The following is a 26,852-nucleotide window of genomic DNA, read 5'->3' as shown; positions in this document are numbered from 1 at the left end:
TTTTTCTGTTTAATGGTTTTTTTTTTTTTTGGCCAAATGGCCAATTAATGCGATTTACTTGATCCGCTTTTGCATTCATTGCCTCGTTTACGACGGCGGATATTAATTAACTTGCCCGTCTCTGTGGAGCAATCATTTCCATCATTCCCATCAAGAGTCCAGCTATCATCCCAGTTCTCAATCCGAACCTGAATCCCAATCCCATTACCATATGCATAATTATTACTTTTGCCATTGCCAATCCGAGTCGATGCCATTAAAGTGGCCATAAAGCAAATGCTCTAACCTCCATCATTTGTCTGCACTCGGGAACGACCCACGCTACATCCAATCCGATCCCATCAGATACCATCCTATACCATCAGATACCATCAGATACCACCCACTCCGAGATCATCCCAGTGAATGATTCATTAAAGTGTAAAGTGCTAACTAATAGTCGAAAATTTCATTAAATCAACGCTGCTCGTTTTTTATACATGCATACATAGTATATATTCCATAGTATATTGTTGAATGTTTATAAAACAGCGATTTGCTTTCTTGCTGGCGAACAAAGGAGCATCGTTGTGATGGCCACTTGATGGACTCATTGATACCCTCTAGCATTTAGAGGTATGTATTTGCAAAAGGCGTATATTTTGTAAAAGTATCAGGTGCATTAAGGAAGATCAGTGGAAGTGGAAGATCAGTGGAAGTGGACGATCAGTGGAAGTAGAAGATCTGTGGAAGTGGAAGATCTGTGGAAGTGGAAGATCAGTGTTTCAGCGATGAGTTGGTAACCAGAGCACTGAATCTTCTAAGGATGACTAGTTCTTCCAGCGGTTGCCGCACTCGTCGCACATGACGAAGGTGACCATGGGCTCGTCGCCATCACGGGTGTGCAGTTGGATGCAGTTGCGCTTGTGGCAGCGATCGCACTTGAAGAGATCCGTCTTGGTGCCCTGGAACTTGGCCATCTGCGCCTTGTTGATCGAGTCCTGGACGAACTTCTGGCGCATCTGCTTCAGATCATCGTTGGCCATCTCCTCGGGCGTCATCCTCGCCATCTTCTCCACGCCTATCAGCCCGAGCAAGAACTTCTCGCGCAATCCCGGATTCTTTGGATCCCGCAAGTTGGCCAGTCGCGAACGTATGCGATTCTTGTACTTCACCTGGCAGCACTTCAGCTCCACGTAAATGGCCTCCTCCAGCTGGGCGGCCATGTCCTCCGGATCGCCGCATCCTTTCGGCAAATCGCCCGCTTGCAGGGCTGCTGCCAACATCTCGCGGCACTTGATGCGCACTTCAAAGGCCATGGCTAGGAAGGAGTCTGGAACAACTGAGTTGCTTTAGTTGAAGAAAACACAATTCTATTGCTATGAAAATTTGTGCTTTGAATGGGAGACGTCAGAGGTGACAGGCACTGCGAGGAAAACGATGTTAGAAGTCGACATAATGTGGAAATATTTCATTTATTACTTCTATATTATTACACAATGTTTTACATTACTTGTTAGCCATTGAGTTGTTGTTAACTTAGTATAATTTGTGTATTTACTTGTACGTAAATTTTAGATCCATAATAGATCGCTATTCCATTACGCCCAAAAAAAAAAAGAAAGGTGCTAAAATCGACACTGAGCGGAAAAGCAAACACAAATGGAAATGAAAATCGAAATGATTTTTCCCATTTGGTCTATAGGTTTGTGTTTGTGTTTGTCGTTCTGCTTTCTTTGTGCGCCGATGCCATTTGATTTCGCTAATCGTCTACAACAAACAGCGCGGAGATGATCTAATTATTGACGCACGAATCCCGCAGAAACACCAAAAACCAAAGGGAAATGAATAATAAAAAAAAAAAGGAAAATTGCAAAATTGAAAATGGAAAATGGAAAATGGTAGATGGAGGTATTGAAATATTGAAAAGCCATACAACAGCGACGAGGCAGGAAAAAAGAGCCAAACGAAATTGCCAGCCAAATTGAAAACAAAATCGAAATCATTATCCATGTCATTAGCTCTTTAGCGAGTCGTTGTTGTTGCTGTTGTTGTTGTTGTCGCCTTGTTCTTTTTATTGTTGCCGGATATAAATCTGCTAATGTACTTAAACAAGCAACCAAAACCCACCCAGCCACCCACCCACTCACACCCCCACTTCCACTTCCATTCGCATTCGTTCCACAGTGCGTGCGCGTTTTTCTAGCGTTTTAAAACGCCTCCGCCGACCTTCAACTGTTAAACTTGACGACCTCAGCGAAATGTAAACAGCCGCCACCGATTCGAAGCTACCCAAATACAAAGATACAAAGATACAGAGATACAAGATACAAATGTATCTATCAATGGTCTGGGGAATTGGTTCATGGCCGAATATTGACCTTGGCGGCCTTTTGTCTTTCGCTTTTCGCCTTTCGGCCAACAAGGCATTTGGCTTGGTAAACAGCTGGGAAAAGCTTGAACCTTTGTGGCCAAAACAAATCATTTTCTCCAGATTCGGGAAAATGTACAGAGTGTGTGGAAGATTTAGCAAATGATCAGAGATACTATTTCTTTATTATTATTAATAATTGATTATGCCTGAATATAACTAAAAAATTACCACTTAAATAGTTGAATCGAATTATGCAGCAATTTCCCACTAATTTACCACGATCAATTTGCATTTTGCAAGTTACTAAAGTCCAATTGCTGCAGTTGCTCCATGGACAGACGGACGAATGGATGGATGGACGAATGGATGAATAGATGGACGAATGGATGAATAGATGGCTGGATGGATGGATAGATGGATGGATGGATGGATAGATGGATGGATGGATGAATCGATGGCTGGATGGACGTTTCCCATCGGCGGAGTGCAGTTACATTCGCTGCCTACTTGTCTCCCGCCGAAGCCACTGCCCACTGCCCATTGCCCATTGCCACGCCCCCCGCCCGCTACGCCCCCGGCGTGGCCTTCTTTCACCTTGGCTACGTGATGCCACGGCGTGATCGTGTAACAATGCGAGTGATTAGTACGCGCCGGCGTTCAAAATGCGCAATCCGCCGATGGCAGCGAACTTTACCTTTTTTTTTCTTCGTCGTCATCGTTGTTGTTACTGTTGTTGTTGTTCTTATTGTTGTTATTATTGTTGTTGTTGCTGTTGTTGTTGTAATTGTTGTTGCTGGACTGTATATGCAGTTTTGGTTGCCGCTTCATAAACAGGCTATATGCGATTTCCGTATCAATTTGACAGTCGATGGGCATGAAATAAATAAATATAAACAAACATATACTAATATATGTACCACATCTGCAGGAATATTTTCCTATTTTTATAATAAAAATGCTTAAAAAATACTATTTAGATTCAGCAGTCGAAGTAGGCTCTTTAAGATACATGATATAATATATGTAGCACACATAATACCTCAACTCAACTGGGTATTCGGAAGTTGGCACGTCGCATCTTCAGAGTTCCTGGTTGTCTTGTTTTGCAGGGGCCTTTGTTACTCTGACTGTCTGACCATGTGTCTGTCTGGTGTTCGCAGCTCCTCTGGCCGCCGATCGACAGCCACATCCACATCCACATCCAGTGGATGCATTGCAGCATGCGCGCATGCGCCGAGCACTCCACAATGCAACTGGCGGTCGAGTGAAATGATTTAGTGTGATTTATCTGCGAATTCCTTCTTTCAATCTCTTCTCACGCCACAGATCGCTGCGGCAAAGGGCCTCTGGCCTCAGGATCTGTGGATCGGAGGCTTGGAAGGCTAGCCACATGGAACAGGGAACATGGATTATGGAGATGGAGCTGGAGCTGAAGCTGGTCATAGCCGGGTTAAGCCCTGTTAAATGCGGCGCGGCCACGCCCACCGTGGCGGGGAAGGTGTTATAAAAGCGATAATAAAAAATTATAAGCTATGCCCCATAAATTGGCATTTAATAGTTGAAATTTACACTGAATTGACAGTGGCTCGCAAAAGTCTGCGGCGGCGTGTGTAGGCATACTAAATTATCACAAGCTGTTCAGGTAGGTCCACATCCACATCCACATCCATATGAACATGAACATCCACCCGCCGCTGAAATTCTGGGGAGGATCAGACGATACCCATTTGGCGAAGCCGCTGCCGTGGGCAATCGAGCGCGATTTATGATGCATCATTATAACAATTTTTATTATGGTTATATTTTGATACGCACGCCAGCGAAATCATGCCCATTTCTGAAATACTCGTACATGGAAATACAGTGCTTGCCATTTTATAAGCTCATTTCCGAACTTCCTTTGCCTTTGCCTTTTCTCAAAATATTAAGTTTTCAACCTTACCTTTTTATATTTTTTTGGCTTTTATGACAGCCATTTTATTGATTGTTTTGCGGCAATAAGAAAATCTATAAATAATTTGAATGTAGCAATGAAAACCTTCCCACACTCAATGGCTGCATTTATCTAATCTAATATTTAAAAACAAAAAATACACACCCTCAATGCAATGACATAATTTCATTACTACCAACTACATTTGTTTGTATAGCGATTATTTTATCGATGGCGACAAGCTAAAATAAATAAATAACGTACGCAGCTGATTAATGAGTTAATTAAATCATTACCATAAATCAAATCAATACCCAGTTTTGTTTTGCTAAACGCTTTGTGGGCTGTTGATTGTTATTGTTGCTTGAAAATAACGCCAAATACGAAAATTAGAATTATATAATGCATAATTAACAGTGATCAAAAATCCAAAAAAAAAGTAACTATCAACTGAAACTTTGTACAGTTTGAATAAATACTTTTTCATGACAAATGTCACAATAAAAGCGCTACAGTTACGATACGCACCTTGCGACTTCGCTTTAGTATCGTCTTCGTTTCGGGCCAGATCTTATCAGCTGACTTTTGGCCATTTTATCTGGCCCACTCAGGCCATCCGATCAACGTAATCATCCTCATTACAGCTGATAGTGGCCAGAACAACTTTATCTGATTCGTGTTGCAATTCGCTGACCTCGTCTCGCTCCACTTTGTCTTTTTATTTCCCCCCAGTTATAGTATACATATATGTATATCTTATATACGCATATCTTTATGTACAGATAGTTACTTCTGAAGTTATGAAGTAACTGAGTATAAAATACTTAAAAGGTATCTCGCTGTTTATCTGCCTTTATCATCGACCATCAATGTCTTAACACATTTTCAGTTCTGTTTGTTCTTGAGTTGTGTGTCTTATTTGACTGTTTGCTTTTTGTATTTCATTATTTCGTGTGTACCTCATTTATTTATATATTTTGTACATTTCTTTTTTTTTTTGGTTTAGCTGCGTTTTTTTTTTTTGTTGGAGTTTCGAGTGTCAATTAGCGCGGCATTCGCTAATAGAGTACTTAGGGCCGATTACCGGGGTGAATCGATTCGGTTAAGGCCCAGTTAATCGCAGTGACATGATCGTCGGCCTGGAAAAAGGGGGGGTTCTTCAGCTCCATCTCCCCCCCCCCCTCTCCCCCCGCACACAAATTGCCCCTCCCCTCACTGTGCGGTGGCAGACAAGCAGGAGGCACAGAAGAAGAAGAAGCAGGGGGCACTCGCAAAGTGGAAGTGGAGTGCATGTTGTTGGATGTATTAAAATTCCAACAATTAGGGAACATTTCACATGCCTTTCTAATAGCCAACAACGTGCTTGGCAACCCAGAGGGATCCGTGGATCCATGGATCGCTGGCTAGCTGGCTAGCTGACTTGGTGGATCGCTGGTGGAATCGCTAGTGAATCGCTGGTGGATGGATGGATGGCTGGTTGGGTGGATGGGTGGATGGGTGGTGTGGCATGGAGTGGCATGGAGTGCCATGGTGTTTTGTGCACTCAGATGCAACAAGTTGATAGCCGGAGCTAGTCAAACCGCTTTGCTGCTCACTCACTATGCAATTTCACATGGGCGGCGGTGGCGGAAAAGCGGAGGAAAAGTGCTGGAAAAAAGGAGCAACTGCGGCAACAAAGGAACAGCAAACTGGAAGCAGATCAGCAGCACATCAGCATGTTGGCATGTCAATAATCTTGTACCAGTCGTGTTGGAGGAGTTCCACGTGCACAGCGAGAAAGTGGTAGTGACAATTTGCCAGCTAAAAATACACTTAAATTATTAAAATTGAAGTATTATTAAAATGAAGTATTCATATTCCATTCCAAGTCATGTAACTAGTTATTATAAATCTAGCCATATTTTACATTATTTTCTGCGATTTTTCCAGGTGCAACTGGAGTTGGGGAAAGCAAAAGCAAAAGCAAAAGCAAAAGTGGCAACAAAAGCAAGACAAGTTGCAAGTCAGCAAGACTGGTTCCAGATCCCTGTCGCAAAGTCCCCGACCGAGATATCGATCTCGATCTCGTACTCAATACCAATTCCAATTTTAATTCCTATTCCGAATCCGAATCATTCGCCAATGGACGTGACTTGCCACTTCCGTTTCCAGTTTGCCACGCATCGCATTGAATTGAATTGAGTTCGTTTCGATTGAAAACGAAATCCGATTTGTGCCATCCATCAATTATATTCGCACTTTCCCACCAACATCTGGCCACTGCGGTTCCTTCTCCTGCTCCCTGTCCCTCTTCTTTTCCCACACCTCCAGATCCCAGAACGCAGATCTTAGAACTCAGTGCCCACATCCCGAGATCCTCCTTGTTGTGTCACGCTTTGGCCACAGGCAACACCCTGCAGCGCGATCGCACCTAGGTACGCCCACCCATTCGAACGCACGTACGTGACCGGTACAGTGAGCACGCACCGAGTGACAACGGATGAGCTGGCGATCAATAGAGTCTTCTGCGGAGGAGGAGCAGGGTGTCCAGTGCAGATAACTCGGCACCTAACTAAATATGTGACTAATACAATGCGTAAATAATTCAAACTCAAAAATGAAACCTAACTAAAATAGTTTGTTTCAAATCAATGCTCACTATTTTCTTTTATCAAATATTTCCATATGTGTAATAATTGTATATGCCAATGCCATTTCATTTCGTACTTAACTTTAATTTAACTTTATTATATATTTATTTATTTTAGGTTTAATATTGAAGCAGTTACGTTAGATGGAATGAGATAAACACTTTAGAGTGGCGAACAAGAGGAATTGAAATGCAAATGATTTGCTGCCATTGAATCGCAGACCTCGTCACGATCCCTGCGATTCCGTGCCCCTAATGCCTCCATGTTTCCATTTCCATTTCCAATACCAATTCCATTCCCATTTCCATGCTGACGACGAGACATTTTGGGACGTGGCCAGCGAAATGACGCGAAGGTGGCCAAAAAGCAAAGCCACATTTAACATTTAACAGCCAAATAGCTAAAAAATCAAAAGCAATGGCAAAATCAAAGCCCCAGCACCGTGCCAACCATCAGCCATCAACCACCAACCACCAAGCAGCAACCACTGAGCACTGAGCACCACATATAGCACATGTAGCGCATATAGCACATATGTGTGTGGCATATAGTATATATGCTATATGGCATATAACAACCACCGACATCGACAACGACATCGACATCGACCCTCGCACGTTCCACGCTCCATTGACAGAAAACAAATTTGCATTTGCCAGCCAGTCATTCCGCAAAAAACGGGGCACTCTTAAAAGAATCGTATTTGAAATGGGGCATATCGGGCATATTTTCGATACTACTTCAATTTTTTTAGGGAAAAATTATATGAATTGCCTTCAAGGATTATATCTACTAATATAGCAAAGTGATGGGCTTAGACAAAGAATAATTGCTCTTTAATTTATTCTCTCGTTGATTTCCGTGGAGTACTGCAGGGTAGCATTCAAGTCCAGAGGGGTTGCGGCGAAAGCATTTCCCTGACTAATCACGGCCAAAGAATCCCATTAGCAAAGGTCCAAAATAATTCGCAAATTATTTGCGTTAAGCTGAAGATTATGTGCTAGAAATTAATAACGCATGTGAGTCAAGCATGAGAATGGCCACATAAATCTTATGATGATTTTAAAAAGATTTGCATATAATTTCCACACTCGGCCTCTTGCTCATATAAACATAGTCATGTTTTATTTTTCTTAAATATTGCAATAAGTTCTTTGATATTTAATTGGGAGCAGAGCAAGAATTCTGCACAGTTTAGAAAGTCTTTTTTTTTTTTTTGTCTTTCAAAATCGTGTGTCAGATTTGGTTAAAAGTTTTTGGGGAAACTACGTAAATCGAATATTTGGCAAACACACAGAACTTGTTTCAACCAGAAATCACCTAACCGAAAGGGGGATTTTTAGTAATCCTACAATTGGGTTTTCCTTACGGCGGCTTAAGCTAACCAACCGTCCACGTTGCGTATACGCCATGTCGCACACGAATGTTGCGCATACGCCGCGTATGCCCGATTAGCGAACTAGTATTTAAAATACATAAATAATTGGCCAACAATTTGCGCTGTCTGCGCACACTGATTTCACTGATTGGGCCATCCTCCCCCTCCTACTCCACCTTCCCGTCCCGTCCCCGTTTTTCTAGTTTTCTAGTTTTGGTTTTGGCTCGGCATTGTTTTGTTTTTTGCTTAAAATTTTAATTTATTTTTTTTTTTTTTGATTTTTAGCCCTGTTATCTCGACGATATATCTGCGACCGGCGGTCGGTGGTCGGTGGTCGATGTTGTTCGGTTGCTGGCTGAGATTCCCACTGCTCACTGCTCACTGTGCCGTCTGGCCGGCCATTGTGGCATTGTCTTAATTATCTGCGGATTTCGTACTCAGGCCGTGACTATCTATTGCCGCCGCCGTGGCTTGACTCATCGCCATCATCACCTCGATTCGCATCTAGCATCTAGTATCTAGCGTCCTCTTCGTCCACGTCTTTGTCTGCATCCTCGTCCACATCCACATCCACATCCATAGCAACGTCATGCCCATTCCTCGTTCGCATTCCCATTCCCAGTCTCATCATCATCGTCACACAGCAAGAAATGTTTTAATGGTTTCCAATGCAATTATGTGTTAAAAGCATCCTTCTCAAAGCATCCAAAAACATTATTGTTTAATTGAATTTTGTAAATATCAGTTATTACATACTTAAGCTAATTGCAGATATCTCATTTTTATGTTAAATTACTTTGTGCAATTATGCATTAGAATGATAGATTTTTAAATACAAGTTTGACCATTCAGCACAATTTTCGAAAAAACTGCTCTTGTTTGATATTAAATATTATTGTTGATATTATTGTTAATATTGTTAACGAAATGTTTGCTGTGCAGTGGAAAGAGCAGCAGCTACACAATCAACGTCACCGACTTGCTTCATTTTTCTCTGGCAAGATCACGCGCCTCTATGCGATCGCTGATAAAATTCTATTTTTTTAGCCCAGCCGCCCGTCTGCGTTTTTTGTTTTTATTTTCCTTTACTTTTTTTTTTTTTTGCGGATTTATTGTATTTATTTTGTTTTTATTTTGGACAGCATAGCCGCCGGACTGTGGCCATAAACATTTGCATTTGCTTAGATTGCATTTATTTATTGAATTTGCATCATGTGGCTTGTTTAATCGGCTGTATATATATATCTGTATAGCTGGATATCTGTATATCTGTATCTGTATATCTGCATCTGTGTATCTGTATCTGTATATAAGGATAAGCCCCCGCACGTGCCCCTTGACTCGATGATCGCGTGCTGTTTGTAGCTCTTTGTTTGTTTCCTTCTCCGCCGCTTTGTTTGCTTGCCTTGCCAACTCGCTTGCGCCGAATGCCCCCCTTTGTCCCCCCTTTTTGTGCCATCCCCCCTTATTATGGCCCCCCTTGGACCAACGCCCATGCCAAAAGGCACTAATTGCCGCCGCATTTGCAGCTGATTTGGCGCTAAGCGAATGCGAGCTGCCAGGCAAATATTTATGGGGTCATTCCCGTCTCGTGTCAGCCGCTGGCCAAAAAGCCAATAAGCCAAAACGCCAAAAAGGCCCAAACAACTAAGCAGCAAACAGATATAAACAAATATCTATGGCCCTGAAAATGAGCGAGTCGCTAATGCCATAAATAACCAAATTGATAACAGTAGGAGCAGTAGTTGAGTTACTAATTGTTTACTAAGTTAAGTAGCTGCAAAAACTATTTGAAATTGTTTGCTAAGAAATCGTATTTAAATGAGATATTCAATGTATATATATTGCATTTAAATATTTATTTATATATTATATATATTTCCAATCATTGTAATTTTCTTTGCCAGCGAAGCATTGCCCAATTTCCATTGAAATCACTGCCGTTTTCGAGCTTCTCGCCGATTTCCATCAGGTCGCAGCCTCGAACGCTTAGAAATAAGTCGGAAATTCAGAAATTCAGAAACTCAGGAACTCAGAGATTCAGAAAGTCGGGACTGGGACTTCGACGTTCGATCGTGACAGAATATGAATTGAAAGGGAAACCAGATTGTTTGCACTCGACTATGGGAAGGTACTGGTCACTGTCCACTGTCCACTGTCCAAATGGTTGGATCTCAGTGCGATGGTGTGTGTATTCTCATGCTTACACACATTCCGAGCCGGTGAAAATGTTCTACAACTTTGGCGAGTGTCTATTTTTAGCCGGCCAGCACTTAGCCAGCAAAATGCAGTAACACAAATAAATAACTTGGCCAACAGTTAGATGTAGTACTCACACTTACACACTCGTATGCCATTTGTTGTTTCTCGACTTTTTGATGGATCATCGTGACGTCGTGACGTCAGCAAATGTTGTTTGTTTGCTGCTGCAACGCAACAAAGGCGCAAAAATATTCGGCATATTTGTGAATATTTCTGATCGTCTCGAGTTTCAAATGCGTTAGCTTGGCCGTCATGCAAACGTAATGGATACAGCTCCTTCCGCCTTGCCACATCCACGCCATTGTGGGCTGTCCTAGGTTAGTTTTCACTGTACTGCTAGAGTAGATGGCCAAGTAAATGGTAGTAAATGTTTATTAAGTCGTTTAAGTTGTTAGAAACTAAAGCACTCAAAGCTCTTTCATCCTAAAAGTTAAGAAATGGATGTTACATAAAATTGATTGGATAAGATGAGATGGTAAATCACTTTGAGTTACTAGTAAAAGTTTATAGTAAAAGCTAGCAAACTAGGAAAGCATTCATTAGAAATCTTTGAGGACCAAACTCGAGCGAAAGTCGTACTATCTCGGATCCTAACGTGCTGCTCTTGGAATGGGATACACATGGGCACACATGAGAGATGAGGAGGAGAAGAGAGGAGAATCCGCTTGGAGCTGGCCCCCGTCTATTTGGAGACTCAGGGGGTGAGAAGGAGAAGGGGAGAGTGGGTGGCGACAGTGGGAGAGTGCCGGCACGAGAGAGAGAGCGCTGTCGTCGTCGCCGTCGCTGCCGCTGTCTCTGTCTGCGTCTGCGTCTGCTTCTGCGTCTGTGTCTAGGTTCTAGATCTAGGTCTATGTGATAATACGGTGAAAACTTCAGTTTGTCAAAGATCGCGACGACCGAACGAACGACGCCCGAGAAACGCGCACAGAAATCGATGACCAATTCTGCAATCCAAACGATAACGATTGCCAGCCATCAGAATTTATTTCGAATATTGCGCGCGCGTTTTCGGCGACGTATTGCATATAAACCATATACATACATATATGTATATAAACGAAACGAACTTGTTGAACTTTTCTATATTTCGATTTTCTATTTCATTTTTTTCCATATTTTTTTTTTCTGTGAATCGTATGCGCGCGCGTTGCAATTACAGTCGTAGTTATTGGTTTTTAATGAAGCTCTTAAATTGCCATTGAAGAACGTGAAAAGTGCCAGAGAGCGAAACGGAAATTATGCTTTACACTTATGATTATTAGTTGTGGAAATTGCAGCTTAAATCGCCATTAATCGACACTCATACATATATGGGCGTGGGCGAATCGTTAAATAGTACTTATAGTACACTGCGTTTCGGCATGTTAAAGCTTGTCGTTTTGGAACTGCAATAGCTATAATCGAATTCTGCTAGTAGGCTTTCAATAATACATATAGATTAAGCAATGCAGTGCTAGCTCTAAAACAGAAAAAGGTAATGATAAGAAGTGTCTATGCAATACATTCATGAAACGCAACGTACGCGCCACCTCTACCTGCAACCTGAAAGCTCTTTCCCCGCGCGATTATCAGTCCGTCACTTTCGGTTTTAATGATCGCATTGAAATGGAATGTCATCGACCAATTTCAATTCCATTCCAATTCCAATTCCAATTCCGATCCAATATCATGGAGATCGGTGCGACACACGCCCCAAAAACGAGACAATTACCCAGGAATGGGGCATGATTTCTTTTATTATTACTGTGTTTAGATCGAATCTGACGCCAAAAGGGCGACCCAAAAAAAAATGAAAAAAAAACTTAATCAAAAAGAATGGGAAAAATCAATCGAACATCGATTCGATGCGGACCAGTTGCAGAACGGAAAAGGGGGCAGATCGTTGGATAGTTGGGCCAGCTAGACAGATACAAAGATAAATAGATACAAAGATAGATAGATACAAAGATAGATATATAGATAGATATATAGATAGATAGATAGATAGGTAGATAGATAGATAGATCGATCGATCGATCGGGCGAATGATGAAATTTCCAGAGCGTTTCAATAGCCAGCGTTTCAAGGCAGAACAAGAGAATGAAAAAAGCAACAGCGACCGACAGCGAACCATTTACAATTCCAATTCCAATTCCAATCGCATGGCAATTGTTGCCGACTTGCAGCATGATCGCAAATCGAGGGCGTGGCAGAGGAAATGGGGCGGGGGTAAGTACCCAGATTGCCGTACTCGATGACGCGGTACCCCCAGGTACTCTCGATCACTTCGAAATCGGCAGATATAGCGCAAGTGTTGGTGAAGCGTTTAAATGCGCTCGGGAAATCCATCATAATCATAGCACTGATATGATAACCATTGGCATGGTTTAACCACAATTTGCTCGTAAGTTTGTATGGAAAGTAATGGGAAACGTATGTACAATGTACTGAATAGTTATTTTATTTGCACCATTAGGCCGACAAAAATTCCGTCACTTAGTTTAGTTTGCAAACTTGAGCAGTCACAAATCCCATTCCATCCATCAACTGATCAAACAATCGATCGCCGGATCGAATCGAATCGAATCGAATCGGATCGGTTGAGATTTTGTTTGATCGTTCGATGATCTCGAAATGATGATGATAATGATGATGATGATTGTGATGATGACGAGGAAGTTAACGATGTTGGCCAGTTGGCTAACTGCGGTTTTACTGCCACTTTACTTGCTGTTTTTTTTTTTTTTGTCTGGCAAACAAAACATTTACGTTGCTCACGTTTGCCCTACGCGACGCACACACACACAAGGCACACATGACGTATACGTGATATTTTTGGCCTGCTCTCGCACGGAAACAGGAAAAAGAAAGGGTGCGAGTGGGACAGGTGGATGGGCGAAGGGAGAAAGAGCTATACGAATCTCTGTTGCTAGGGTGGCACTTTGTATGGGTGGTTAGTCAGCTTATAAATAATGGAATTTCATTTCATCTATGATGAACTTTCATTCGATGAAACCGCCGGAAAATTACTCAATCGATTCACACACCATTTCCTGGAAATCCTACACCCAATCTAAAGATTTGTTAGATTTTTTTTAACTACTAGGGTATCATTTATCAAATGTGTGAACTTGGAACTTGTCCACTCTTGATTTTTCCACTCATTCTAACTGGTCCAAATAGATGTCTCAAGTGATTGGACCTTCTGGCTTCGATGACCATCAAATCAATTGCATGTGACTGCTGTGAAATAGTACTCAACCACACACGCATAAGTGCATATTTATGTGGTACACTTAAGCAAATTTTAGAATATAATGCAAAAGGAAAAAAACACAATGCACAAATATAATATATTTTGGAGTACACAAATATTTATGGATGTATAAAGGTTTAAAATACTTCATTATATGACTTTATCATATATTTCCCTGTGTTTATTACAGTGCATAAATACTTAATTAAATTCTTAACAATTTTCGTAAAAAATTTAAATTCTATAATATTATTGGCAGCTTGTTAAACTTGCTAACTTCAATTCTATACTTTTGTTAGCAGCTTGTTAAATATGCTTTTTAGCTGTTAGCGGCGCATTATTACTAGTGAAACATTCGAAATTGATCTCCGATCACCGATATGTTGTGCCGACTATTTTCTCTCAGTGTGTGCATACTTTCTGGGCTGTTATGCAGTCAAAAGCCGTCACTTTGCCGCTTCTGTTTCATTTGATGTCTTTCTGTGTGCGTTTGCCGTTCGCCATTTGCCATTTGCCATTTAAATGAATGCAGGCAATTTTGCGCTGGTGGCGATGTTTTTATTGTTGTTGTGGCGCTGATGCTGCGATGCTGAATGTTGTTGTGCCGTTGTGTTGTGATTTGCTTTGATTGGCATCTAATTTATGATTGACAGTTACAAACGTCTCGGAACAGCAAACAATCGGGCCTACCGCAAGATCTCGCCAAGGCATCGCAAAGCATCGCAAGGCATCGAAAAGCAGAGACCTTATGGTCGGATATCGGCTTAGCTTTTAGCTCTTAGCTCACGGTTGTCAATCAAGCTATTAAATAATTTACAAAAACACACACAAACACACATGCCAGCACACACACACACACACACACACAGACACACGTAGATGAGCACACTGAGAATCGAATTTATGAACTAACGTCTTGATTTACGTAGTCTTCGCTGGCTGAATGCGGTTTGAAGCTTTGACACCTTGACGGGCATTGTCAAAGAGTTTCACACTCAGCGGCACACACAGCTCGCACACCGGCTACTGTTCTATCGGATTACGCGGCGTATGCGCAATGTGGCCCGAGCGAGTGGCGATCGAGTATCGAACTGCCAACAGCTAAGGCGGCAAATGGAAAATTCATTTTATCAGTTAGTCAGCTAGTCAGTTAGTCAGTTGGTGAGTTAGTCAGCTAGTTAGTTGGTGAGTTAGTCAGTTGGTCAGCAAGTCAGTTAGTCAGTTGGTCAGTTAGTCACTAAGTCAGCTAGTGAGTTAGTCAGCTAGTTAGTTGGTCAGTTAGTCACTAAGTCAGCTAGTTAGTTAGTCAGTTAGTGAGTTTGCCAGCCCCCACAGAACAAAGTTGTCTGCCCGATATAGGGCACAATGTGGGGCTGTAAACAAAACTTGAACACCCGACGGAGCACTGACATAACCGCTCTGCAATCGACTGATAAGAAACTGCTATATAGTATATATAGATACATTTATATGCGAGTATATGGGTGTCAGCTCGCAATTGACTGGAAGGTGGGTGCTGTAATACTAATTGCCCCTCATCTTTTTTGAGGGGCTTCAGAAAACCTAAACTACACACTTTCTATAACTTTATGGAAGGAAAACATCCCCACCATAGTATGCCGATTTTCTTTTGGACCGTTCAAAGTACAACTTGGCCGGAAAGCAAAGACAACACACACTTTTCCTTAAAGGAAAATGCCCACCGAGCATTTCCACTGGCGTACAAATCGTATTTTCCACCGCCTGACTGACTGTGCACAGATTGTTCAGATATACTATAGACTATAGGGTATATGCTATAGGACATACATAGATATGCTGTGTGTGTCATGATGCTGCTATGCTGGCGTCGACTGCGACGTTGACGTTGACGCTGACGTCGACAGAGCTAGCTAAAACTACATAAATCAAAGGAAAAGCATTTTTCTGTTTGCTGATTTTTCTTGTTTTCTGATCGTCTAGCTGAATTTTGCTTTTGTTTCTTGGTTCATTTATATTTCTCGCAGTCGTTTTTCTCATCGCTTTTCTTGGCGATTGTTGATTGCTATCGTTGTTGCTATTGCAATGGCATTTTGTACGCATGTTTCAGACATTTAACATTTTTTTTTCCTTTTTTCCTATATAGACAAGAGACAGATATCGTTCATATACACACACACACTAGATGTATGTATGTATATGTATGTATATGCAGGCTTTTTGTTTTTATTTGTTTGCGGCGGGGCCGTGAGGCCAAAACATTTATAGGAATATTTCAAATTGCAGACGACGACGCCTCAAATGAGGCTGACAAAAGGAAAAGCGACAAAAAAGCCAAACATAAATAAAGCTGAAGGGAATATAATTGGTGGTAGAGCAGGCGAGATACCCTGTAAATTGCTGGCACAAATATCCTGCCTTTGGCTGGTAAAATGCCCACTTAAATGGTGCGGAAGTGCAACAAAGAAATTGTTTTTAAATACCACTAACAGGTTACAATTTGTTAAGTTTATTAAAAATAGTGGGAAAACAGCAAATGCATTATTTTCATTTTCCAACACACTCGAGTGTGCGAAAAACCAAAAGTCCTTTGGCATTAGGCGATTTTCTTTGATGTTCCCCAATGTGAAACACATCACTATCAAAAATAAATATTTCTATACAATTAAATGGGAAAGAAACACACAGACACACACACACCCAGTGTTTACCTGACTTTTTCCATATATTTAAATTTATTAAAAGTTGTGAATAGAGGCAGAGATTATACTATTACGATCTATTTAAATATAGCAGCGCAGCCAATTAAGATGGTTATTTTAATTTTGCTGCTAAACTAGAGATCAGGCTAGAGATTTAGGGAACCCTGGACTTGATGAGTATATCAAATATGAAATTAATGGAAAATGCGATTTTGTTGTTTTCTTTTTATCTCTTTTGTTGATGCCATCTATTTTCGTGGATATTATTTCATACGCCTTACATTCTTGGTTGCTCGATTCGATTTGGTTGCTTTTAATAAACTAAGCCGAAAACTATTTTAATATGTTTTATTTATACTTAAAATGTGACACAAATGATTGTTAACGATATATCGCGGGGTGATAATAAAATCGAAGCTGAAGTCCAAAATAAAATATGGAAACGAATCAAAATGAAATGGAAAGCAAAGAAAAGGGGAGGGGAGGGGAGGAAAGGAAAGCAAGCCAATTAATTAACAAAAGCCACTTGCAAAACCGCAGAAATTTTGTCACATACCACATAATACGTATATATATACATACATATGTATGTATGTATATATGGTTGTTTTGGGTCGGCAGCTCCAATTCGAATATTTCAGCTTGTCATATTCGCCCGCATTATTTATTAGCAATACTTAATATATAGTTGACGATGCTTCATTTTTTCCCTATTTTATTTTCTTTTTTTTTTTTGTTCTTCGCCTGTTCTGGTTTTTAATTGCGCTCACACGTGCCGGCTGCTTTATGTTTATGTGTGGACACTTCTGTGCGATGATATGTGGAATGTTTCGGCCATAAAGGGACTCGCTGCGCCGATTTGGCCAAGTGAAGAGCCTTTTGTGGCAAGGCCAAATGCGACAATTCGCAGAATGCCACGCAAATTCCTTTTCATTTAATCAATCTTATTTTTGGAGGCCGGTTGCGTTTCGTTTCGTTCTGTTGACTGTCCGACTCTCCACTTGACACTTTTTTTTTTTTTACTTTTTTCAAGGAAATTTCACAATCATTAATAGTTCTTTTTAGTTTGGTTATAAAATGTACTTTTGCTTGGATTGAAAGGTGGCTACTTGAAGGGGATATTGAAGGATGCTTTATTCTAAAACCGAAAGTAATTTATTTGCTTTTTCAAGTTTAAAAGAAACGTCCAAAAAAACTATGTTTTGAATATATCTTTTCTTAAATTATTGTTTCTTTTGAATTATTAAAAATGCATTTTATTGAGCTTTTATTTAAATGTATTGTAAAATAAAAATATTATACAATATTGTTTTAGAATATTTTTTTTGATATTTTTAATTACTTTTTTTTTGTTAAATGTTACAATTTTAAGGATCGCAAGCACACAAGGCTGCGTTCAGAAAATCCAAAAGTATTTCGAAAATACTTCATGAAAAGGATCAGATACGAGGGGTTTCCATTCCGTGTTTCGGAATTTGATAAAATGGTCGATGTGCATTTTTTGATTGGCCAAAAAGGCCGGTTGCGCGAGAGAGGTGCAGGAGTGCGAGAGGTAGAGGGAGGGAGGTAGGGATGCGCTGGGCAGCGCCGCTCACGCCCCCGCAGCGACGTCGGCAGCGAAATTTGCACAACCAGCGTTGCGAGTGTTAGTGTTGTTAAGCGCGTTGCGCACGCGTAGTTGCAGTGTCTGCAGTTGCGCCGACAGCGACAGCGACGCCGGCCGCGCAGTTCGCCGCTCATTCAACTTGCAAAAGCAAAAGCATCTCTGCTCGACACGCGACTCGCACACACACACACACAGGCCCACACTCACTCACACACCTGCCTCTGCAGTTGCGAAAAGTGCAGGCGAAAAACAAACACGAGCGCACCCGAAGCCAAGCCGATCCCGAACGTGTCGGTGTGTGTGTGAGAGAGAGAGAGAGAGCGCGCTCTGCCTGCGCCGCTGCCGCTGTCGCTGCCGACGCAAGCGCAGACGTCGTTCGCTTTGGTAGTTTATTTATTCAACCGCGTTGTTGGTGTGAACATTATTTTACCAAGCGTTCGCAGCCGCACAACACGAACACGGAGAGCACACAGTAAAAACCAAACAGAAACAGAAAATTCAGAGAGAGAGAGAGAGCTCTACGATCCGATACGATCCCATACGATCCGATACAAAATCAAATTCAAATCTCATTCCCGATCCGATCCGATCGCCATATACACGGCGGCTCGCAGCGCCAGCTATCTAGTAGATAAAAAGTCGCCGAGAACGCAGTACGCATATAGCGAAATAAACGCCAAAATACTCAACTCGCGTTGTCGTAATCCCCCTTAAACGAGATCGACTCTATTTTCCAGAGCAAACAAGAAACACACAAGTGCTATACCATATACCATAGCGTACTATACTATGGCTATATAACTATATAACTAACTAAGGAAAACAAGTCTCGAAACTGAAAACGAAAAGCGCAAATTTATGCAGCCGCTAAATAGAAACAAAACACAGCAAACAAAACAAAAAACACCGAATCAAATAGTACAGAATCAAAAGAAATACAAATAAAAAAAAAACAGCCAAATAGAATAAATCCAATAAATCGGCGCGCGAAACTCGCGTGTGTGTTATCTAATCTGCAAGAGAAGTACAAGAATCGGGCATAGAATCGGTTCTATACTCTATATCTATCTATACACCTGATATATATCTATATCCATTGTGTGTGCCAGTGCGACCTTTGTTTTTATATATTTTTTCTTGTTGTTCATACTGTGTGAAACGTGCCTTTTTACAAGCCGGTCGTCGGTTTTCGAAAATCCATCAACTGCTAAATCAAATCATACAAAACAAAAATACAAATCAATATAAAACACATCATAAATATGGCCAACAAGCTGAGGAAATCGAGCGGCATCGAATGGGCCACGGCCACCGGCACAGTACCGCTCCTGGAGAGGAGCTGCTGCCACAGCGAGGATGCCCAAATGGAGCCACAAGCGTGCCGAACCACCACCAGCCACAGTGTACCCGCCACCCGGGAACAGTCCCCCATCCTGCGCCATCTCAGCCAACGGAGCCACCTGAGCCACCTGCTCATCATCATCGCCGGACTGCTGATCGTCTGCTTGGCGGGCGTGACGGAGGGCCGCCGGCATGCGCCGCTCATGTTCGAGGAGTCCGACACGGGCAGGCGGTCCAACCGACCAGCGGGTAAGTCACCTCCAACTATTCCCAACTACCATACCATATCTCTCTATCATATCATATGTCACCATTGCCGTTTTGCCCATTTGCCCATTTGCCGGTGAGCGAACACAGAACAAACAGCGCCGTTTGCTCAAATAGTTGGGATTCTATTTATCAAAGGTGGGAAAAAATAATATTCCAAATCAGCATCGGTGTTTTTAAAAGATAATTCGAGTTAGGATCAAATCATAGCAACTACTATCAATCAAGGGGTACCAACATCCGACATTTCTACCTCCGCTGCGATTGCATAAGTTTTCAATGCCATTGCGCATACGCCGTGTCGTCTATATGGCTATATGGATATATGGCTATATGGCGATAGATGGTGCGGGGAAATCCCCGTAATCACAGGTAGAATTCCAGACGGTGTCGAGGCGGGACCTGCTCGCACCTCTAATCCCGCCAGGGTTTTCGGGACCTGGGCTATTCCCGACGGCCCAGCACTGCACTCCCTTTTTTTATTGTCCAGTTTTTAATCCGGAAAGCGGGAATTCCCTTCCGCTCGCTGCCTGCGCTGCGCAGACGCTTCGGCGTTCGTAAGCCGCTTACCAAAATGATATGGGTATACCCAAAACGGATTCCTATATAGGCCATATACCATAGACCATACACCATAGACTATAAAGCGGCACCCAATTGCAATTTGTTGCAACTCACACGCTTGATTAGCTGCATTTCCTGTTTGCCCCCCGTTACTCCCTACGCTTATATATATGCATATATATATATATTGCATACTATTATGTTCCCAAGTTGTTGTTTTTCCTTCTTTTTTTTTTACTATTTCTTTCTTGGTCCGCTGCCGCTGTTGCATTTTCAATTATAAACAGATTGCGGTTTACGCTGCAGCGACTTTGAAACGTTACTCGGCTTACACACAAAGTGCAGCAGCTCGATAGTGATGATGATTAACAGGTTATGTTAGGGCTTAGTTGATTCCCCGTAGATCCCGGGGATTTGTGCCGGAACCGGAACGAATATCGAATATTTTGCATTTGCATTTTGCACAACAGCAGCGCTTAAAGTTAATCGCGCAGATCTATGGTAGACTACCAACTATCGACTACCGACTACCCACCAAGATAACTCGCATAGTAAGCCAGCTAAATGGAAAAATTCTTTGGCCAAACCTCATCTTGCAATCGACGTAGTCGTTCATCAAAGTTTCGCCCAAATCGCTGGTCGTTTTCATAATGCAGAAACGGCTAAATGAGTTGAGCTCGGTAATTGGTACGGGGCCACGATCGTGGGCAATCGTAGATGGCACACTTTGACGCCCACGCCGCAACTTGGCTTGCATCCTACCCAATTCGGGCACCCACTTCCCGCGTTCTCTGTTTATACAAAGTCTTAGCATAATTTAGTCGTTATATGGCCGCGAGCCCCCATGCTCCATAACCCCCCCCCCCCCCCTCCCTACCCCTCGAACCATATCCCCCCAGCCAGCAGACACACTTATCCGCCGCCGTCGACGTCTCGCGTTTTTATTTTTAAAGAATGAATGAATGAAAAGCCAACGCACGGGGCAGAGTAGCAACAACTATACCAAAACAGTTCTTTTTTTGGGCGTCCGCTGCTATTTCCCCCCTTTCCCCCCTACCCTTTCCAGTTTTTTTTGTTTTTTTGTGTTTTTTTTTTTGGATTCGGAACCCAACTGGTGGCTAATCAAACGTCAAAGACCACGCAGACAGAGCCAGCTAACTACCAGCCAATTCGTTTTGTTCATTTCGCATTTAATTTAACTGATTAACAAGCTGACCGACCCCTTCGCCATCCACCAGTCACTACCAAGTTCCAAGTTCCAAGCTCCACCGTGCTCCATCCACCATGCTCCATCCATATCCAAGCATATAGCATTCCCATCAGCTACCCACGGTGCCGCCATTCGTCAGCATAATTCATTTATTCAACTGTCTGCCGCCCAGTTAGGTGTTAAAAAGTTGTTAACTTATTTTTAATGAATGCGTGTAAAAACACAACACTCACACACACACACACACACAGTCAGGCAAAAAACCAAAAAAAAAAAAAGGGGGGAAAAAAACATAAGAAAAAACCAAAAACGACAGACAACAAAAAAAACAAATCCGAAAAAAGGCAACGAAAAAAGAAAAAGATCAAGATGTGCCTACGTAGAGTAGAGGTCTCAACAAGCCGCCGGCAACGGCAAAAAAATCGTTCCGTTCATTTCGTTTCGTTTCGTTTTGGGATCTCGGCAAACATATCATGATCAGCGGCGGAAAACGAAACGAAACGCGAAGAAGATGGGAGAAGCAGGAGCTGCATGGCCAAAACCGAAGCTCCATATACTCTGCAACTCAGCTATGCAGATACTCTGATACTCATATACTAAGATACTAAGATACTCTGACACTCAGATATACAGATACTCTGACACTCAGATATTTAGATATTCAGATATTTAGATATTCAGATATTCAGATATTCAGATATTTAGATTTTCAGGTATTTAGATATTCAGATACTTCAAATACTTCAGCATATGTATTCCTTAAACTTCAGAAATTTGATTAGATGCAGCTTATCAGATGATTTTTGGTCATAAAATCAGAGCATATTATATATAATTCATTATATTTCTATATAATTGATTATATTTCTATATAATTGATTATATTTCTATATAATTGATTATATTTGATGCTTATTTTTTTATATAATTGATTATATTTGATGCATTTTATAGAGCTTTAATTTGACTTAGCATTGTTATTATATTATTATATTATATATTCGCAAAGTATTTAACCACATTCAGTGGACTTTAAGCCAGGGTAGCTGCGCACATACTCGCATACAGCCAAGTGGGGGGATCGGCACGAAACACGTTAAGAAAGAGCGATCCAGGGGGCGAGGGAGGGGGGCTACCAAAGCCATAGCTAAAGCCAAAGCCAAAGACTGTCTGACGTTTGTTTGGGGCCGTCTGCGACAGCCACCCGAAATGAGCCACCGTCGTCGTTGTCAGTCGCATGTCAGCTGGCCAAAGAGGGGAACTTGGCCCGGTCCGGACTCCGGAGGTGCCTCCAATCCCTCTTATACCCAATTCCCAGTCCCCGATACCCGAGCAAAGAGGAGGCAACGGTGCCAGGCGAAATGCAACCAATTTGTTGCATTTGCCACACAGACGCGTCGCCGCAGCGTGTGGGCAGAGGAAGCACTTAATGCCCACAAGGTGTCAAATTGCAGAAAACTCCGCTTCGCCCACCCCGAAAAAAAGCCAACTTATGGGAAAAAAAAAACAAAAAATAATACACACACAGAAAAAGGTAGGGGAGGGGGGTAAAAAAAAAGCAAATCAGCCCATGTGTCTGGCGTAAATTAATTTGGCCAAGAGCGTAGGCAAAATAGATACGATACGATCTCATTGAATCGAATCCGTAGGCTCCACGCCGTTTCCGTTCCAATGAATGAAGTTGCAATTTGATTGGGGCACAAGCAAAAAACAAAAAAAAAAAAGAAAAGAAATACAAATACAAATAGAAATAAATGACAGGAAACCTAAAAAGAGATAGGCATAGTCAGCGGAAAAGGGACAGGAACAGCAACTGGGATGGTGATGGTGAAAAGTTGACAGCTAATAACAGATTTGTGCCAGGCTCCTTTTTTATGGGCGCCATCCATCTGCAACTGCAACTGCAACTGCATCTCTCGGTGGCACTTGCCATGCCTTTCATTAGCACATGCCGCATTCTTGCCATGCATTAATTATCAAGGCGCAATCAGCGCCACATGCACCACCCCCCCTCCCCCCTTCCCTTTGGGGCATTTCTCTAAATGAGAGATGCATTCGCATTCGCACGCATCATCTAAATGGCGGATCGCTGATAGGCGGTATCTCTATCAGAGGCCCAGCATCAATTTGCCATGTTTCTGTGGCTGTTTCATGGGATTGGGGCATTCAATTCAATGCGTTCGCTTGTGGCCGAAAGTTCAACAAGCCTTAATTTATTGCACAAAACCTCTACGGCTAATCAGCAGTAGTTCATTAACAGTTGATTAGTTCAACAACTCTGAATTTGAGTTAATCAACAACATTTTAGACTTTTTCAACAACTCAACAACCGAAAGTCAACAACAACACACATAAACAGGCCTAAAAATGCATCATATATAGTGAAAATATTTAATAGATGTGCAAAATAAACCCTTTGATGAGCATTTCAACAGCCAAGGCAAACGAATATAATGAGTAGGCTGCATATTATTTTATATTATTCGATATGTTTCGTATACAAAATTGCTGGCAATTTTTGCCGCCAAACCGAACACAATTGGCAATTGGGCATGCAATTGCATAGCTCGACAATTAAATGTACCCTTTAATAGTCGCACATGGGGCAAATCTTTCGCTTAGCTTCTAGTTTTCGTATTCGATTTGGGTTTTTTTTTCTCGCTTTTCGCCGTTTTTCGCTCTTTGCGCTGAAAACGCCCACCAAAACAAGAAGAAAAACCCAAAAATCGCCCGCAAATCGCGTGTCGCGTGACGCGTTTTTGCCGGCTGTTGTTGTTGTTGTTGTTGTTGGTCGCTCGCTTGCTGCCCATTCATTGCAACCCCAAAAAAATACAAAATACAGAAATAAAAATAAAGTAAATTTAAAATACAAATCAAATAAAAAAGAATACATCCTCAGCATATTTGTGCAACTTATCAGCGCATTTAAAATTAGCCAGCAACAAGAACAACTTGCTGTTGCTGTTGGTGTCGTTGCTGGTGTAGTTGTTGTTGGTGTCGTTGTTGTAGCTGTTGTTGTTGTAGCTGTTGTTGGTTTAGACATCTGTGCGGGGCAAGTCGCAGTCGCGTGATTTGGTTTGTAAATGGGAAGGAAGGCGAACACGAACACGAATGGCAGTGGGGTATACATACATACATACATACGTATACGTTATATATTGGCGATAGGGGGGGGGTGCTGAAAGGGGGGTAGAGAGTATGAAAAATGCAAAAACTAAAACCAAAAATAAAAATAGTCATTGAAAATGTTTACGGGCAAGACGGGTCCTCATTGTTGCTGTTGTTGCTTGCCGACTTTTCCAAAATAGCAAAAAGTTGAGAAAAGAACAAAACAAACTAAACTCGCACGCAACAAAAGCGGAAAAATAGGAAGACACAAATGTATATATATGTGCATACATGAACTGCAACACAGATACTACAGATACTATATACATAAATGAACCATAGATCGTTTGGTTTTTACAGACGGCAACCGAATTGCAGTCATCTTATTATGCACTTTAAGATCCAACGATTTATGGCAGTCCAAAAATGAGTTTATCCAGGGATTATACCAATTATACCAATTTAATTAATTATGCCATTTAATTTAGTCGAAATTATTGAATCGTTTGTCGTTTTTTCGCTTATTCAACACAACTGCTTTCCTTTTACATAAGCCAAAATGCAGCGTAGGGAAATGGCTTTCTTTCATTTTTTCTTGTTAGCAATTCTTGGCTACAAGCCCCAAAGAAACGCAAGTGGAAAGAAAAGAAAGGTGAAGAAAAGCGAAGAAAGTAAATGAAATGAAAAGAGAGGGGAGGGGAGAAACCGAAGCAAGCACAAGAACTGAACGAGCCCCCCTTTTTTTGGTCTTATGGCTTTTTGGGGCGTTTCGCAGCGGCTTTTTCACTTTTGAACTTTGTTTTTCTCCCCCCCCCCAACCCCCTGCAGCAATCGGAGAGGAGGGGGGGGAGTGGCGGTGGGTGGGTGTCACACCTGGTTGGGTGGGGCAGTTGAGGAGCGGAGGGTCATGTTTGCCCATCGGTTTGGTTTTGTTGTTGTTTGCTTTGTTGCCACCGCCATCCGATGTTTGTTTGCCCCCCTCCCCCGCTCCAATTCCCCTTCCCCTCCTCCGCGGCTGTCATAAATTATCAGCGACCAAGCGACCACAAGCGATGATGACAAGACTCCCCTCCGGCTACACTTGGCGAAATTGGGGTGGCAGTTTCAGATACTTATCAAAGAGGCAATGTTTGCATTTTAGCAACCAGCACCCGTTTCTCGCAGTGCAACGTCTGCGAGCGACGCACTTAATCAACCATTAGAAATCTTCATTAAAACTGGCGTGTCCCCAAAAAAAAAAAAAATAGAAAAATTAGAAAAAAAAAGAGAGTACTGTGAAAGGCATTTGGACGCTGTTTGCTTTGCACTTAAATAATTTAATTGCTTATAAAACAAACAAACAAACAAGTCGCCCTGGCGAACCATTTGAACAAATATTTCATTTAGTTTTATCGCACCGTTTTTTTGTTGTTTGCCGCCACCAACTCATTGCCATCAATACCACTGGATTGATTGACCGCCGGACTGATTGACAGTTCAACACTCGTAGCTGTCAAATGCTGAAGAACCCCAAAAAAGCAATCATCAGTTTTCCAAAAAAAAACAGAAATATCCTCCTCTCCCTGAAAAAAAAAGAATATCAACATTTAGTTAATGTGTTGGCCGCTTTTCATTGAATTTTATGATGGCCAGCGTTGAGCTTTAACATTTGCGCTAATTATTTTGCCACAATTAATTAAGGCGCAAAATAAAAATAGCATTAAACAAGAGCAAAAAAATGTTGCGAGGGAAAATAAATAAATATACATATATACGAGTAGAAACAAATACATACATACATACATGCGAGTGTGGTGCGTGCTATAGATAAATGAAAACAGATTCGGCCTGGTCTATATATCTAGTATAACTCGCAAAAAGCTATATGCACCGATCTTTGCTGATCTTTTAACTCAATTAAAAGCGCGTACGAGCGCCAAAATTTTCAAAGGCACTTCGCTCTGTCCCTGTATATAGCCAGCTATATACATAAGCTATATGTCTATATATTTGGACACACACACGTGTGTGTATGTGTGTGTGGCTACAAAAAATAGCCGACAATTCGACGCCGCTGGTTCTGCGTCATGTGAGTCAGCGACGTCGACTGCGACGTCGACTGCAACGCATTTGGCAACAGGCGAAAATCTTCTGGTCCATTTTCCTTTTGCCCACCAAAAAGCAAACAAAAATGCTAACAAAAAGCCAACAAAAAAAGCACCTCCCCTCCCCCCAACGCCCCCCTCATGCTTAGGCCTTTTTCGTGGGTCCTGTTTTTCTTTCGAGTGTAATTAGCACATTGCAG

The 26,852-nt window shown here is 41.8% G+C and overlaps 3 protein-coding genes across 3 annotated transcripts in view; 2 read left to right on the top strand and 1 right to left on the bottom strand.

The window, feature by feature from the left end:
- Positions 1–421: 421 nt before the first annotated feature.
- On the bottom strand, positions 422–1,583 carry LOC120455954 (transcription elongation factor S-II). The gene is made up of 2 exons (XM_039642497.1): positions 1,462–1,583; positions 422–1,405 (listed from the first exon to the last, which is right to left on the bottom strand). The coding sequence occupies exon 2, from the start codon at positions 1,296–1,298 to the stop codon at positions 810–812; it is 489 nt and encodes a 162-aa protein (XP_039498431.1). The 5' UTR covers positions 1,299–1,405; positions 1,462–1,583; the 3' UTR covers positions 422–809.
- Positions 1,584–3,370: 1,787 nt separating this feature from the next.
- LOC120456518 lies at positions 3,371–3,860 on the top strand. Its single transcript, XM_039643386.1, has 2 exons — positions 3,371–3,612; positions 3,680–3,860. The coding sequence occupies exons 1-2, from the start codon at positions 3,491–3,493 to the stop codon at positions 3,858–3,860; spliced, it is 303 nt and encodes a 100-aa protein (XP_039499320.1). The 5' UTR covers positions 3,371–3,490.
- Positions 3,861–12,013: 8,153 nt separating this feature from the next.
- LOC120455726 (dorsal-ventral patterning protein Sog) overlaps positions 12,014–26,852 on the top strand; it is a 28,863-nt gene continuing 14,024 nt past the window's right edge. The window contains exons 1-2 of the mRNA XM_039642140.2: positions 12,014–12,030; positions 18,816–19,668. Of these exons, the coding sequence (XP_039498074.1) occupies positions 19,341–19,668 (328 nt within the window). The 5' untranslated portion in view covers positions 12,014–12,030; positions 18,816–19,340. The remainder of the gene's footprint in view (positions 12,031–18,815; positions 19,669–26,852) is intronic.

This window comes from Drosophila santomea, chromosome X, assembly GCF_016746245.2.
Source record: "Drosophila santomea strain STO CAGO 1482 chromosome X, Prin_Dsan_1.1, whole genome shotgun sequence".
Lineage (NCBI taxonomy): Eukaryota > Metazoa > Arthropoda > Insecta > Diptera > Drosophilidae > Drosophila > Drosophila santomea.
Note: the sequence above shows the minus strand (reverse complement) of the source record. Positions and strands in the feature narration are given on the sequence as shown.

Bases quoted from the DNA above. Each gene is read 5' to 3' on its own strand.
- LOC120455954 (XM_039642497.1), bottom strand. From the start codon at position 1,298: ATGGCCTTTGAAGTGCGCATCAAGTGCCGCGAGATGTTGGCAGCAGCC.
- LOC120456518 (XM_039643386.1), top strand. From the start codon at position 3,491: ATGTGTCTGTCTGGTGTTCGCAGCTCCTCTGGCCGCCGATCGACAGCC. The intron at 3,613-3,679 runs GTCGAGTGAAAT...CTCACGCCACAG, and splicing joins ACTCCACAATGCAACTGGCG to ATCGCTGCGGCAAAGGGCCT.